Source organism: Grammomys surdaster, unplaced genomic scaffold, assembly GCF_004785775.1.
Source record: "Grammomys surdaster isolate TR1022 unplaced genomic scaffold, NIH_TR_1.0 279, whole genome shotgun sequence".
In the NCBI taxonomy this organism is placed as follows: Eukaryota; Metazoa; Chordata; class Mammalia; order Rodentia; family Muridae; genus Grammomys; species Grammomys surdaster.
Window position 1 is genome coordinate 11,393,091 of NW_021604720.1, and position 12,892 is coordinate 11,405,982.

Below are 12,892 nucleotides of genomic sequence, written 5' to 3' on the forward strand. Positions count from 1 at the left end.
CCTAGGTCTTAGGTGTGAACTGAATTCTGAAGGACAACCTATGAGAAGCAAGTTGCAAGTCTGGCAGACCGAACTGTGACAGGCCTGTGTGTCAGATGGAAATGAAGGTCCATCATGAGGGAGGGGAGGTGAGCAAACAGCAGGAGCACCAGACAGGGACGAGCATGAGTCCAACAGCACGTGAAGACGACACACTGTGGGACCGGGAGCTTTGATGGCTTGGAGTTCTTAAAGACAGGGTCACAAGCTGAAGTCAGTGGCAGTGACAACTAACCTTAACATTGTAACAGGAACAGGTTTATTACGGCCACCTGATTTCTACAGTGACACTTATTTTCCATGTGAGCACAGCACTGGCAATAACCTTTCCTTTTAAAATGAAGTGAGTCGCTTTAAGGGAGAATATGTAAAAAATGCACATAAGAGATGGGGGGCCATGGCCCAAACCAGAGCTGGGCTGGAAGAATGGCTCTCAAGATGGGGACATGACAGTGGGGGTGACCTCTCTGGTCACCATCTTCCCCTGCTCTGGGTGTGATTCATGTGGTGATACTCTTTCTGTCTACCGTGGCTTTGATTTTACCATCCAAGATGCCAGAGAATCGCAACCCAGTCATAAAACTTCAGTCTGGCTGGGCAAAATCGGTTCAATTACTCAAAATGCTCTAACAGAGCAGTCAATCCTTCAAAACACAGAAGTGCGGGCTCAGGAGCAGAAGCCAGTAACTGTGTTCTGACAAAGAGAGGGGACAAGGTTTAGCTGCTTAGAAGTAAATCTTTAGAGGTAGCTCACCCGGCTGGTGGGTATTTTAGGAAGCATAGCGACAACTGGCCACTTCCGCTTTGCACAAGGGCAGGACAGAAGCTCGCAGATGCGGGAGGGGGAGGAACACGAGGCCTCTTCACTTACTTAGCATGAATCTCCTGGCCCAAGGACAAGTGAGTGCACGTACATCCTGGGGTCCCTAACACTGTGCTGTGCTGAAGCACGGGTCCAGGGAGCACGGCAAGTCCTCTTCTATTTTGCAATCAGAATCCACGATGGCTACTTTGGAACTGGGGGAGGAATAGGGTCCACTTGGGACTGAGTGGCCTTTAGGGACTAACTTCCTTTGGTTGGTTGTTTGAGTTTCAGAAATGAAGGAGGGACACATGATGTAGACACATGGTAAAGGAAGGGATCAGAAATCCCCAATGTCTGAGAAAGAGACAGACTCGTTAGGGGAGGATGGGATGTCAGAGGAAGACCAGAACCGCAGGCGTTTAGAGAGAGCTGGGTGGACCAATGGAGACTTGTCTTTGTCCTTGCTTTTGCTTCTCAAAAAAGGACTCTTTTTGCGCTGGAATGCTAAATCATTATCATTGCGATAGGGAAAAAAAAAAGAAGGAAAAAAAAACACAAATGAAATCAACAATAATTACAGATGAGTCTAAGTCAGCAAAATGTACTTAGGGAAGCGGAATCCTGTCCAACCGACTGATGCCTGATACCCAGGCCAGAATCATTTACGCTCTGACTCAATTTAATTCAGTGGCACCCTGGTGCCAACCATTACTCACGAAGCACAACAGGAGAGCTGTACAAGGCCCCACTGGTTTGGAGAATTTTTCAATTTCAGTGTGTTAAATTATTGAATAAGAACGCTCATTAAGACTGCAGCCAGCTTCTTACTCAGCTGTTTTAATGACAGGCTCTCGGATTGCTCAGCTTGTACAGCCTGCTGCTCCCGCTCCAGGACGCTGGACACACCTAATGACAGGCTGGCCCACTGTCAGGGTACAGTCTACCTGAGACACCTACAGTCAGTCTATAATTCTAAAATCACCTCCTTTGGCAAGATGTATTCAATAACATTAAAATGTCTTTTTCATACCCCAACCTCCTAAGACCTGGAAAAATTATCTCCCTTCAAATCCCTGCCCCACCCCCACCCCCGAGCACACTCTTTGGCCTTTAAAGTGGAGACACCACAAAACAGACAACTGATCTAAGCTCCTGAACATACCTCTCAGTGGTATTTATTAAGTGACCCAACAGATTTCTGGTTTAGGATTAGAGACCAGAATCTCTATTTCTTTTGCTATACCACCACCTAGTGGTCAAATCCCACGTTACAGAATAAAGGTTCCAGATACTGTGGGATTTTACCTTCTTACTGTTAAAAGCAACAGTACCTGGGTTACCTTCACAAGACTGCCTTCCAAAAACTAAATAAGTAACAAAAAATGGACAGTAGTGATTGATGTCCACTTCATAGGTTGTTACGGATTAGATGGGACAGAAAGCATGCAAAAGTATTTCAAAGGGTACTCAGCCCCCAGTGGCAATCTGCACCAGGTAGACAATCCTCTGAAGCTTTCTTTCTTGCCGTCATCCCCCCCCCACACACACACACCCCAGGATGGGGCTGTCCTGGAACTTACTCTGTAGATTAGGCTGGCCTCAAACTCAGAGATCTGCCTGCCTCTGCTGCCAGAGTGCTGGAACTAAAGGAGTATGCCAGCACATCATGGGTTCTCAAAGTTCTCTTAATTAAGCTGAGCGTAGCTAATTCAGTCAATTGTAAGAACAAGGTAGTCTGAAATGGGAAACATTAAAAAAAAAGTCACCAGTAAGCCGGGCGGTGGTGGCGCACGCCTTTAATCCCAGCTCTTGGGAGGCAGAGGCAGGCGGATTTCTGAGTTCAAGGCCAGCCTGGTCTACAGAGTGAGTTCCAGGACAGCCAGGGCTACACAGAGAAACCCTGTCTTGAGGAAAAAAAAAAAAGTCACCAGTATGGAAACTGGAAGTAACAGGCCCTCTCTGGTTGTAAGAAATGTTATGGTAATGTTTAGAGGCAGTTAAGGGCTGGGCGTGGCTGCCCTCAGCTGTAGTCCCGGGACTGAGGTAGGAGGCTTGTCACTAGCTCAGGGTCTGTCTGGGTTATATCGGGAGTTCAGTCTCAGCTGTTACTCAACATTCTGTCACCCCAAGAGCACAGGACTCCCTGACATACATTCAGAAAGTTCGGGCGTCTTTGATAAATGTTTACACTACTCAGGTGAAGGTCTGGCATAAATAAATAACCCACCTCCGAGTAAACTTGAATTTCTCAGGTAACTTGTATTTCAGGTTCTATGACAGTCATTTTTGATACCATAACAACTTAAATTTGAACCCAGCTTTAAAAATGTTCAGTTGTTACAGACCTGGCAGAGATGGTAAAAGCAATGTCTGTACCTTACCTGACCCACCTCACTAAGTTCTTCCTTTTGCATTGTGCACAACGTCTTTTTTTTTTTTTTTTTTTTTAAATCTAGACATGGTGGTGCACACCTTTAATCTCAGCACTCAGGAGGCAGGGGTAGGTGATCTCTGAATCCGAGGCCAGCCTAATCTACAGAGTTCCAGGACAGCCAGAGCTATACAGGGAAGCCAGTCTTGAAAAAAAAAACAACAATGTTTGTTTTTATTTTATGTGTATGACTGCTTGCCTGTACGTATCTAAGTCCGCCATGTGCACGCAGTGCCTGCGGAGGACACAGGGACATGGCATTCCTGACGCTGGAGTTACAGATGTCTGCGAGCTGCCCTGTGAGTGCTGGGAATCAAAGCCCTATCTTCTGCAAGAGCAGCCTGTGCCCCTAACTACCAAGCCATCTCTCCAGCCCCAACAATGTATCTTTTAGATGAAATTTTTACTGCACAGGAATATGATGCAACCCTTGGAGGTGAAAGGCCATTAGCCATTTACCAGAGGCAGGTGCCACTCGTCTGGCCTGAAACGCTTGATGATCGACTAGTGTTCCTGATCTTCCTTCAGAGCCCCTGGCCAAACACCAACCTTCAGTGTCCCGAGGCTACAGGACTCAGGACAGATCTGTGTGGAGGATAAGCCAAGCTGTCTTTGAAATGACGGGAAATGACAGCCACTCAGGATTTCCCCCGAGTGGTCTTGTGAAAGATGTGGTAAATGCACATAGGATCACTGTACAAAAAAGAACGAATCACAACCTCTGACACACCCGAGGGAGCCCCAAACACATCAGCTGCTGTGCCTCCCAAGGGCGCCAGACCAAGCAGCAACTTCGGATATTCAAATATTCAAATAACCAACCAGCCCATTCTAAAGTCGGAGTAAGTACTCTGGGCAACCCGGCCATAGCAGAGGTGGGCTTGGTGACATGCCCAGGTAGGAGGGCATGCTCACATGGACACACATATGGCTATATTCCCACAGAAGCACACCTCAGCACTGAGTGGAGCTCTCAGAGCCTCTCCTTACCCTGCCCCATCTGGCAGCTGCACCTACCTTTCCCCACAGGTCCGTTGTGGGTGTCTCGTTCTTCGGCACAGTTTGGACCCGATGGGGGGTTTGGGGGGTTGTCAGAGATCTCCGTCCGAGATCTGAAAGCCTCAGAGGCAGATGGCGAGGCAGGGTCTGAGGGCTCCAGCTGCCAGGGGGCGCTATCTGTGGTGGATTTTAACCGTTCTCTGGAACCTTCTTTCTTTGGCTTGATAAGTTTGACTAGGGCTCTGGCTCCAATCCAGTGGTTCTTCCTAATTAGAAAAAAATTTTTTTTTTTTTAGAAATTATAACCCATGTAATTTTTTAGAAATTACAAGCCATGGCACTGGGCTGGAGGTATAGCCTGGTGGCAGGACTCTTACTTAGAAGTCACAAGGTCCCAAGTTCCATCCCGGTACATTATCATGTTCTTATTTGTATACCCGAGACCTGGAACTGAGGAGCAAAATTCTTGGGTGCAGGCTGTGCAGCAGCACAAGGGTATGTGGTATCAGAAACCCATGCTGGTCTCCTGGAAGAGCACTTGTACAGTACTCCGGATGTGCAAGAACCCTTACTCCGGATGTGCAAGAACCAGGCTGTACTAACTAGCTATTCATTGATTTTTTTTCCGTGAAAGTCATTTTTATGCACATTACCTCCTCATGGTAACCAACGACAAAGGTGGTGCTCACACTGTGCTCCCGGCACCAAGCAAGCTGCCCCGGGGCCACAGGAGGTGTCTGGGTTAAAGGGAGCTGCACATCATCAGTTCTGAAGAAACTGAAGGCATTCTTAGGTACCTGCCACTCCCACTCCTCATGGCAGCCTCAGCTTCCCCATTACACAGAAGACTGAGGCTAGGAGTCTCAATGACCTCTCTTGAAGGACTGGTGGTGACTCTGACTCCACAGCTTGGCCAAAACAGTCCCTAAGGACAGCTCAAGGCTCAGGCCAGTGGTCAGGGTAGGTTCTACAAGATACGGTGTGCTATTACAGGTGTGGAGCTAGCCCCCACACCTGCGGCCACTGTTCATGGGGGTAGACACTACTCATGAAGCCATCCCAGAGGGTCTATGTGTATGGAGGGAATAAGGACAATGTGCACCCCACGACTGATAACTGTGGGGCCCAGCCAGCTGTTCTGCTCACAATCGCTTTCCCTCACAGGACCCCATCATGGCTATGGTGTCATCATGGCTAACTCTTGAGGCGACCACACCGCTCAGCTTTAACGGCTCTGACTCCCAGCCTTCTGCCTCTTATCAGATCTCATGGGTGAGTCACCTCCATGTCTCATCAGGGCTAGCTGGCATTTGACACCCCTCACAGTACAAGCTGGGGTACGCAGGGTGGAGCTGAAAGAAGCTCTTAACTTTTTCGCTCTATGGGTAGCAGTTCTCAGTCTGAAGGTTTCGACCCCTCTGGGGTTACATATCAGATATGTATCTCAGATACTTAGGTTATGACTCATGACAATGGCGAAACTACACTTACGAAGTAGTGAAGAAATACTTTTATGGTTGCAGTCACCACAGCATGAGGAACTGTATTAAAGGGCTGTAGCATTAGGAAGGTTGAGAACCGCTGTGGTAAGGCATCTGTAAATGGGGGAAGTGGGGACATAAGGCTGGTCCTTGTCCTATGGCTCCCGGGCTGTTTTGTCTCTCAGCTAAGCTGGCTATGAGCACTCATCAGATCCACTCACTTCTTTGGAGCAGGGTCATAGAATTTGTACTGATCCATGATTTTTTCTTCCAGTTTTTCCTTGTGTCTCCGTAAGGCATTTAATTTGTCTCTGTGAACAGAAGTGACAGAACGGTGATCAATCCAGCTTAAATAAATGAGTCAGTGTACTTACCAGCCCAACTTAGATCAGAAGTCAGTGTCTGGATTCAGGCCTGAGGGCACCCATCCCCACACTGCCACTGCATTGGGAACTTACGATCCCAGCGCTGTACCAGCCATGAATCTGGCCACAGTAGCACGCACCTTTAATCCCACGATGCAGGAGGCAGAGGCAGGTGGATCCCTTTGAGTTCCAGGTCAGCCTGGTCTACATAGTGAGTTCCTAGGAGTCTAGCCAAGCTACAAACTGAGATCTTATCTCAAAATTTCAAAATAAAAGTAAAACAAAAATAAATGAACAAAATCCCAGCTACAAATGCTCCGGGAGCACTTGGGATCTGGCTAAGTGGGCTCAGGATGGTAAATCTGTGGCCACCTCAGAACTTGGGCTTACAAATTCCCATGATTTCCCAATCAGGCCAAACTACATAGGACTTAGGCACCTCCAGCCTGACACAGACACTCTCTTATGCAGCTGGATATGTTAACACTTGGGCTCTGAGGTTGCAAACATCAGTGTAGCCAAGGCATCCTGAGGCCTGGTAACAACTTGTGAAGTGAATTGTTTTCAGGGGCAAGGAGAGAAGGCAGCAGGTTAAAGGCCAAAGAGTGGGGCCTATGGCAAGCCTGAGCAGGCCCCAGGCAGCCTGCCCTGGCGGAGCAGCCATGTAGGAAGAAAGCAGCCGGGTAGGGTGACAGTCTGAAAACCAAGCTCGGGGGCTGAAGCAAATCTCTGTTCCTAAATGGTGGAAACCAGCTCACACTTCCAACATCATAACAAGAGATTGACAGACCCAGCATCTCTGCTTCCTGGGGGCATCTGCTTGCTTCCTGGACTCTTGGGGACCCCACTATATGGTCCACTGACTTAGACTTGTCAACTTCCTCATGGTACAGTGAAGCCCTAGGCAGTAACTGCTCAGATTACGTTGTTGGTGGAACAGAGCGGGTCCATGCTGAAGGCTTTCCCATGAGCCCACTATGACAGCTGTACCCTGAGAAAACCCACCAATGGGGCACACACAGCTTGGAAGAAGCCGAGAGGTGTGCCAAGCCACTGGCCTGACAAAGACACTCTCTAATGGAAAAACAAACAAACAAACAAACAAACAATCACCAATAATCTCCCTAGGACTAGACTCCTAAGCCTCCTTGGTAGCATCTGCCCAGCCTCAGCTGGAGATTCTACCATATGGGTTACAGACGGTCAACTTCCAGCAACTGCCACTTAGATTCCAAATTACAGTGTGGGCTTGCACAGAACCCATTCTCAAGTCGGCAGCGAGCAGATGCAGCAGGACAAAGAGGAGGCAGCAATGGTACATCAGAGAGAGCTGGGATAGCACCAGATGTCCAGTGACCACACCCCTCCATAATCGCTGCCTTTTTTATTTTGTTTTGAGACAGGGTCTCTCTATGTAGCTCTGGCTGTCTTGGAACTTGATATGTATACCAGGCTGTCCTCAAACTTATAGGAGATCCTCTGCCTCCTGAGGGCTAGGAATGAAACCATGTGCCACCGTGCCTGGCTCATCTTGGCTTAAGCATACTCGAGCCAGAAACACAGAGCTTGCCTGAGATACTGGTCCAACGGGAGGGACAGGCACCGTACAGCACGGCACACCTTGGATAATTCAACTGTGGGTTTCCAGCATCAGACTTCTTCCTCTTGTTCACTACCTTTGACAAGAGACTAGACATGGACCTCTTCAAACACTTCCCAGCAGGTTCGGCGTCTCTAGCTGGGCATCCCTTTCTCCCACATCCACCTAGACCACCTGCCACACCCGACCCTCCCTACCCAACATGGCCTCCTCTCATCTCCAAAGCATGAACTGACTTCCTCCACTCTCCCTTTTATACTTCTCTAATCTTAGTAGGAGGGAACAAAGCTCTGTTCATAACTGTCACCCCACAGTTCCAGGCTCCCAGAGCCTGCACAAGGGTGGAGGAGGGGAAGCAGAGCATAGAACAAACTTACTTGCTATAGTCAGGTGAGGGAAAAACTGATTCTCAGCTTTCAATCAGAACTCTTTCCCTGAGATACATGGTTGTTGCCAATTCCTATAAATAGGTGCTGGATGCCTATTTCTACAAATGAACTCAAGTAAAAGAGGCCTTCCTTCCATCTGTGGATAACAGTTTAGAAGAATGGAGTGAGGGGAGAGGAGGTAACTCAGTCGGTAAAATAATGGCCACGGATGCGGTTGAGGACCTGAGTTTGATCCCCAGAAGCCACATAAAAAGCCAGGCATAGTAAGATGCCTTTGTAATCTCAGTGGGGAAGAGACAGGTAGATCCAGGGGGTTCACTGACCAGCCAGCCTAGTCTAATCAGAAAGTTATAGACAAATGAGAGACACTGTTTCAAATGACACTCAAAGGTGACCTCTGGCTTCCATGTACACACACACACACACACACACACACACACACACACACACACACATCCTCTGCATACATGTGGAGAGAGAGACAGAGAGACAGAGAGACAGAGAGAGCGGGCGAGAGCAAGAGAGCACACATGAGAGTAGGAAACCTCACGTAGGCACAAGCCAACATCTACCTCCTTTGGAAATCTAGAACATTCCCTAAAATGGTACAGTTCCATTTCTAATCCTCTAAACCCTAATGGCTAGGGCCTGCTTTGTCCTGAGAGCGACAGCTCTCTGTCCTGAGAGTGACAGGTGTACTGGGGGAGGAGAAGACAGGCCATCAGGAGGCTGAGTGAGGACTGCATCCTGTGGGGAGCTGGGGACGGGGATTCAGGGGCCCCTTAGGACACATGGCCTGCCACAGCCCACACCCGCTTACATGTACTGCTTCTGCTCCTCATGGTACTGCTCCTTGCTCTCCATGTTCTGTTCTAGGAGCATCTGGTTCTGCTGGCTCAGCAGCTGGATCTGGCTCAGCAGGTGATGATTCTCCTCCTCCAAGTTCCCCTTGAGCCGGGAGAGCAGCTGAAACACAGACCAATGGTGCTTCAGATGCTACGTGACCCTGCGATGTTACACTGCCAACTCAGCCTCTCAAAGGGAAGGGACACTTTCACAGGGTGTCCACCTTGGAACTGTCGGCACTAGTGAAGACCTGGGGAGGATCAACAAGCCAGCACGGCTGCATACAAGCACACCACCCGACCCTGCTCCCCACCTAGCAGCTCCTGGCTGTCGGGAGAGCACAGATCAGACACCAGGGCTGGGGTGCAAAACAAGACATACAATAGATCCTAAAAGCTTGGTATGAAAAAGGGGACCATAGGATTATATGTGAAATGACATTTTTGATCTACTGGTAAAATAAAGTGTTATTACAATTAATTTCACTAGGGCCAGGGAGGTGGCTCAGTGGTGAAAGACTGCCATCCCCAGCACTGAAAAAGAAAAATGTATTAATCTCATTTAAGAAAGGAATTCTTTCGAAGGCGGCTACTACAAAGAGCCTAACTGCATATGTAGCTCCCATATTTCAACTAAACGCTCTGCTGTGAAAGAAAGCCTTTTATGTCCAAAGCCAGAGACTACAAAGACCTTGGGTCTTCCAAGTCCTCTAGTGTCTTGTGCCCTTGTAGCATAAAAGCTGTGTTGGCTAACAGAAGAGTCCCAACAGAACTGACAAAAATGTCATGTAATTTTCATTAGTCTCAAAATATCATTCATTTGACTTTTAGTTCCAGCCTTGGCTTTAGGAACATCTCAAGTCTCAGAGAAGCTACCTGGGAGGAGGCTGGCCGCTCACGTCTCACCTCGCAGTGGTTGTCCAGCTTTGTCAGAGAGATGTCCATGTTCTGGTGCTGCTCCTTCAGCTCGTCAAAGCGCGCCTGCCAGCGGTTGAGCTCCAGCTGAGAGTTGTTGAGCGAGGTCTTCAGCTCCTTGGTGTGGGCGTGCAGCTCGTCATACTCCCCTTTCAGCTGGTGGTGCAGGAAACTGATCCTAGGGGGCGGGGGTCACAGGGCGAAGGGGCTACAACACATTCCACAGACAGAAAAGCTTGCAGCGGTGGGTTTTGTATCTGCTCTGACAGTGGCAGACTGCAGTCATGCAAAGTCAACCTGTGTGTAATGTATGAATACTGAGAAAATTGCTACTTCTCAAACTGTATTCTCTGGGGCTCTAGGAGGACATACATCCCTGATGCCGTACTGGTCTGGGTCGGGGGAGGAGAACAAGAAGCAGGCTGACACTGGACACGAAAGGACATTATGAACTACGTGTCTCCCAGGAGTCTCTCAGAGATGAGGAGGAAGCCATTTGCTCTCCTCAAACTCTCTGTACTGAGGGATCTACCTGAGAGGCTTTGCTTCCCATAATGGCCAGTTCTGATCCAGATCTATGCCACCAACTCCTGGATCATCTAGTCCCAGGATCTAACTTAGGCAGCTACACTCAAACCCAAGCCATTTTGCTCATGTAGTGTCTACTGAAATGAAGAAGACATCATGGCCTATTACAAAAGACACATGGCCTTTAACATACCAGTTAAGGCATTCTGGTATAAGTGTGTGTGTGTATGTGTGTGGGGGGGAAGCTGTGCTATTGAAAGAAAAATAGATTTTTTTTTCCCCTCTAAAATGCAGTGCCCACAAGCTTCCAAAGGAGAGAGACAACCAGTAGTCCCATCCAGCCATAATGCCCACAAACCACATCAACCTGATAACCCTACAAGTGCAATAGTGGTACATGTACCTGGGCGGTAACCAACGACTCTCTAATTGAACTTAAGACCAACTCAGCAAGAGAAAGACTATGCCTGGTACCTACCTAACTAATCAGAGCTGGTGAAATCACATTTAATTATATTATACTTTTGTAAGAAAACATATGGAAAGTTAGTCACTGTAAAAAATAAAATAATAAAAAAACGCTGTGCCCAACGCGGTGGGGCCTTCTAACTCCTGAGATTATAAAATGGGATATGTAGGTAAGGGACTATATAAACCTACTACACTTATTGCCATGGTAACTCTCATAAGTCAGCTAGCTTTTCAAAAACTTGAATCTCAGGCTGGAGAGGTGGCTCAGTAGTTAAGAGCACATGCAGCTCTTGCAGAGGGCCTTATTCCCACACCCCTGTAGGGCAGCTCGCACTAACTGTAAACTCCAGCTAGAGGAAGATCTGCCATCTCTGGCCTCCATGGGTATCTGCACTCATGTGCACACACCCACACACAACACATACAATTAAAGCATAGAATTAAATCTTAAAAATAAACATTCACAAAAATCAAGTTCACGGTCAGCATCTAAGAATTCAGATGCTTCACAGCTGCATATGAGATACTTGGCTTCATAGAATAGAAACAGGAATGACCTGATCCTAAGGAGGCAAAATTCAGTCCATTACAGGGCCCTTGTGACCATATCATAGCCTGTGTCCACTGGGACAGTGCTTCCCCAAACGCTTGCCGGGGCCCCTTCTCCACAGGCACCTGGGTTTGTAAAGCCCAGGATAAAGTAACACCAGGATGTGGAAGGAACCAGTGTTTCCTCCTCCGACAGACTGGAAACAAGAGAAGATCTGGACTCAGCCCTCGCTCTTGTTAAGCAAAGGTTTCACCTTGTGTGTGACCTGATCTCTGAGCTACCAGATTTCCTCAGCTCTAAAACAAGAAGGGGTGGTAGCTGGCAGTCCAGTTCTATTAAATTGCTGCAAACATGGAATTAGTGAACACTGAACCTTGCTCGTAGGGAGAACACAGGGCTCACCATGGTTTACAACTGATTTAGATGCTGTTTCGGGTGAGTACCTGCTCAGAGGCGTTTTATGTAACACAGCCTCCAGGCACGGGAAGCTTTACCTAACACAGGTTTTTTCTGTCAGGCACACGGTTGCTATTCTGCACTCAGGGATACTGACTGTACTTGAACACTACGCCTGGGGCTGTTTTACACAGCAAGATAAGAACTCTACACTAAACACTAAAGACAAGGCACAGAACAGATCCTGAAAAGAATTGTGTTAGTAGTGGGAGAGATGAAACAAGCTGGGTGAACATGAAGACTCAAATATTCTATGAAGTCTGCATGTCCACAAAAGACCCACAAATAGGAATGAGATTCTGGTTACAACTAAGCCCTAGTGAGTGGCTGGATCTATTGACTAAGGAGAACCACAGTGGCTCCTGAGAGCTGGGCTCACATCTGAAGGTGACTATGTCTACCCAGATACAAGACCCATCCCTTCCTTGTACCAGCTGAGTACCGCCACCCAGCCCTACCCCGAACCCCCACCACCCAGCACAGCCTACCTAGCGTTACCTAGCCAACATCATGCAGTTCATAAGAACACATGGCCAGGAGTTCACAAGCCTCCGCTAGCAGTTTTCAGAGAGGACTGGTCTGGACAGACTACCGATGTCACCTCCACTACTCCCAGGGCCAGGCAGGTGTGCCCGGGTGCTCACCTGTCCAGCTCTCCTCGCAGCCTCTGGTTCTCACTCGTGGCGATGGCGTTAGTCCGCTGCTCCCGCTGAAGTGCCTCCCGCTCGGTGCTCAGTACTTTCTCCAGCTCCTCCAGCTCTGCCTTCCGCTTCTGTAAGTTGCCGTGCCTGGTGGAGGAAACAGGGCCAGGTTTTATCCACAACAGGCAACTCACACCCCAGGAGACTGGATCATACCCTCTCGGAAAGGGGGGATTCCTCTGAAACCTTTTCTCTGTGGAGAGGTGAGAGGGTGCATGGCAGGGAAACAAGACAGATGTTGTCAGAGTGGGGTCAGCCAGTACTCGCCCTCCACGTGCCAGATTCATCTTCCATTCTCTGGTCTCTTGTCTTCCCTG

The 12,892-nt window shown here is 48.4% G+C and overlaps 1 protein-coding gene across 1 annotated transcript in view; it reads right to left on the minus strand.

The window, feature by feature from the left end:
* The window catches only part of Ccdc88c (coiled-coil domain containing 88C), a 118,930-nt gene that overhangs the window by 11,846 nt on the left and 94,192 nt on the right, over positions 1-12,892 (minus strand). Inside the window, exons 21-25 of the mRNA XM_028777249.1 lie at positions 12,519-12,662; positions 9,861-10,047; positions 8,930-9,075; positions 5,977-6,066; positions 4,293-4,540 (exon numbers count right to left, since the gene is read on the minus strand). Of these exons, the coding sequence (XP_028633082.1) occupies positions 4,293-4,540; positions 5,977-6,066; positions 8,930-9,075; positions 9,861-10,047; positions 12,519-12,662 (815 nt within the window). The remainder of the gene's footprint in view (positions 1-4,292; positions 4,541-5,976; positions 6,067-8,929; positions 9,076-9,860; positions 10,048-12,518; positions 12,663-12,892) is intronic.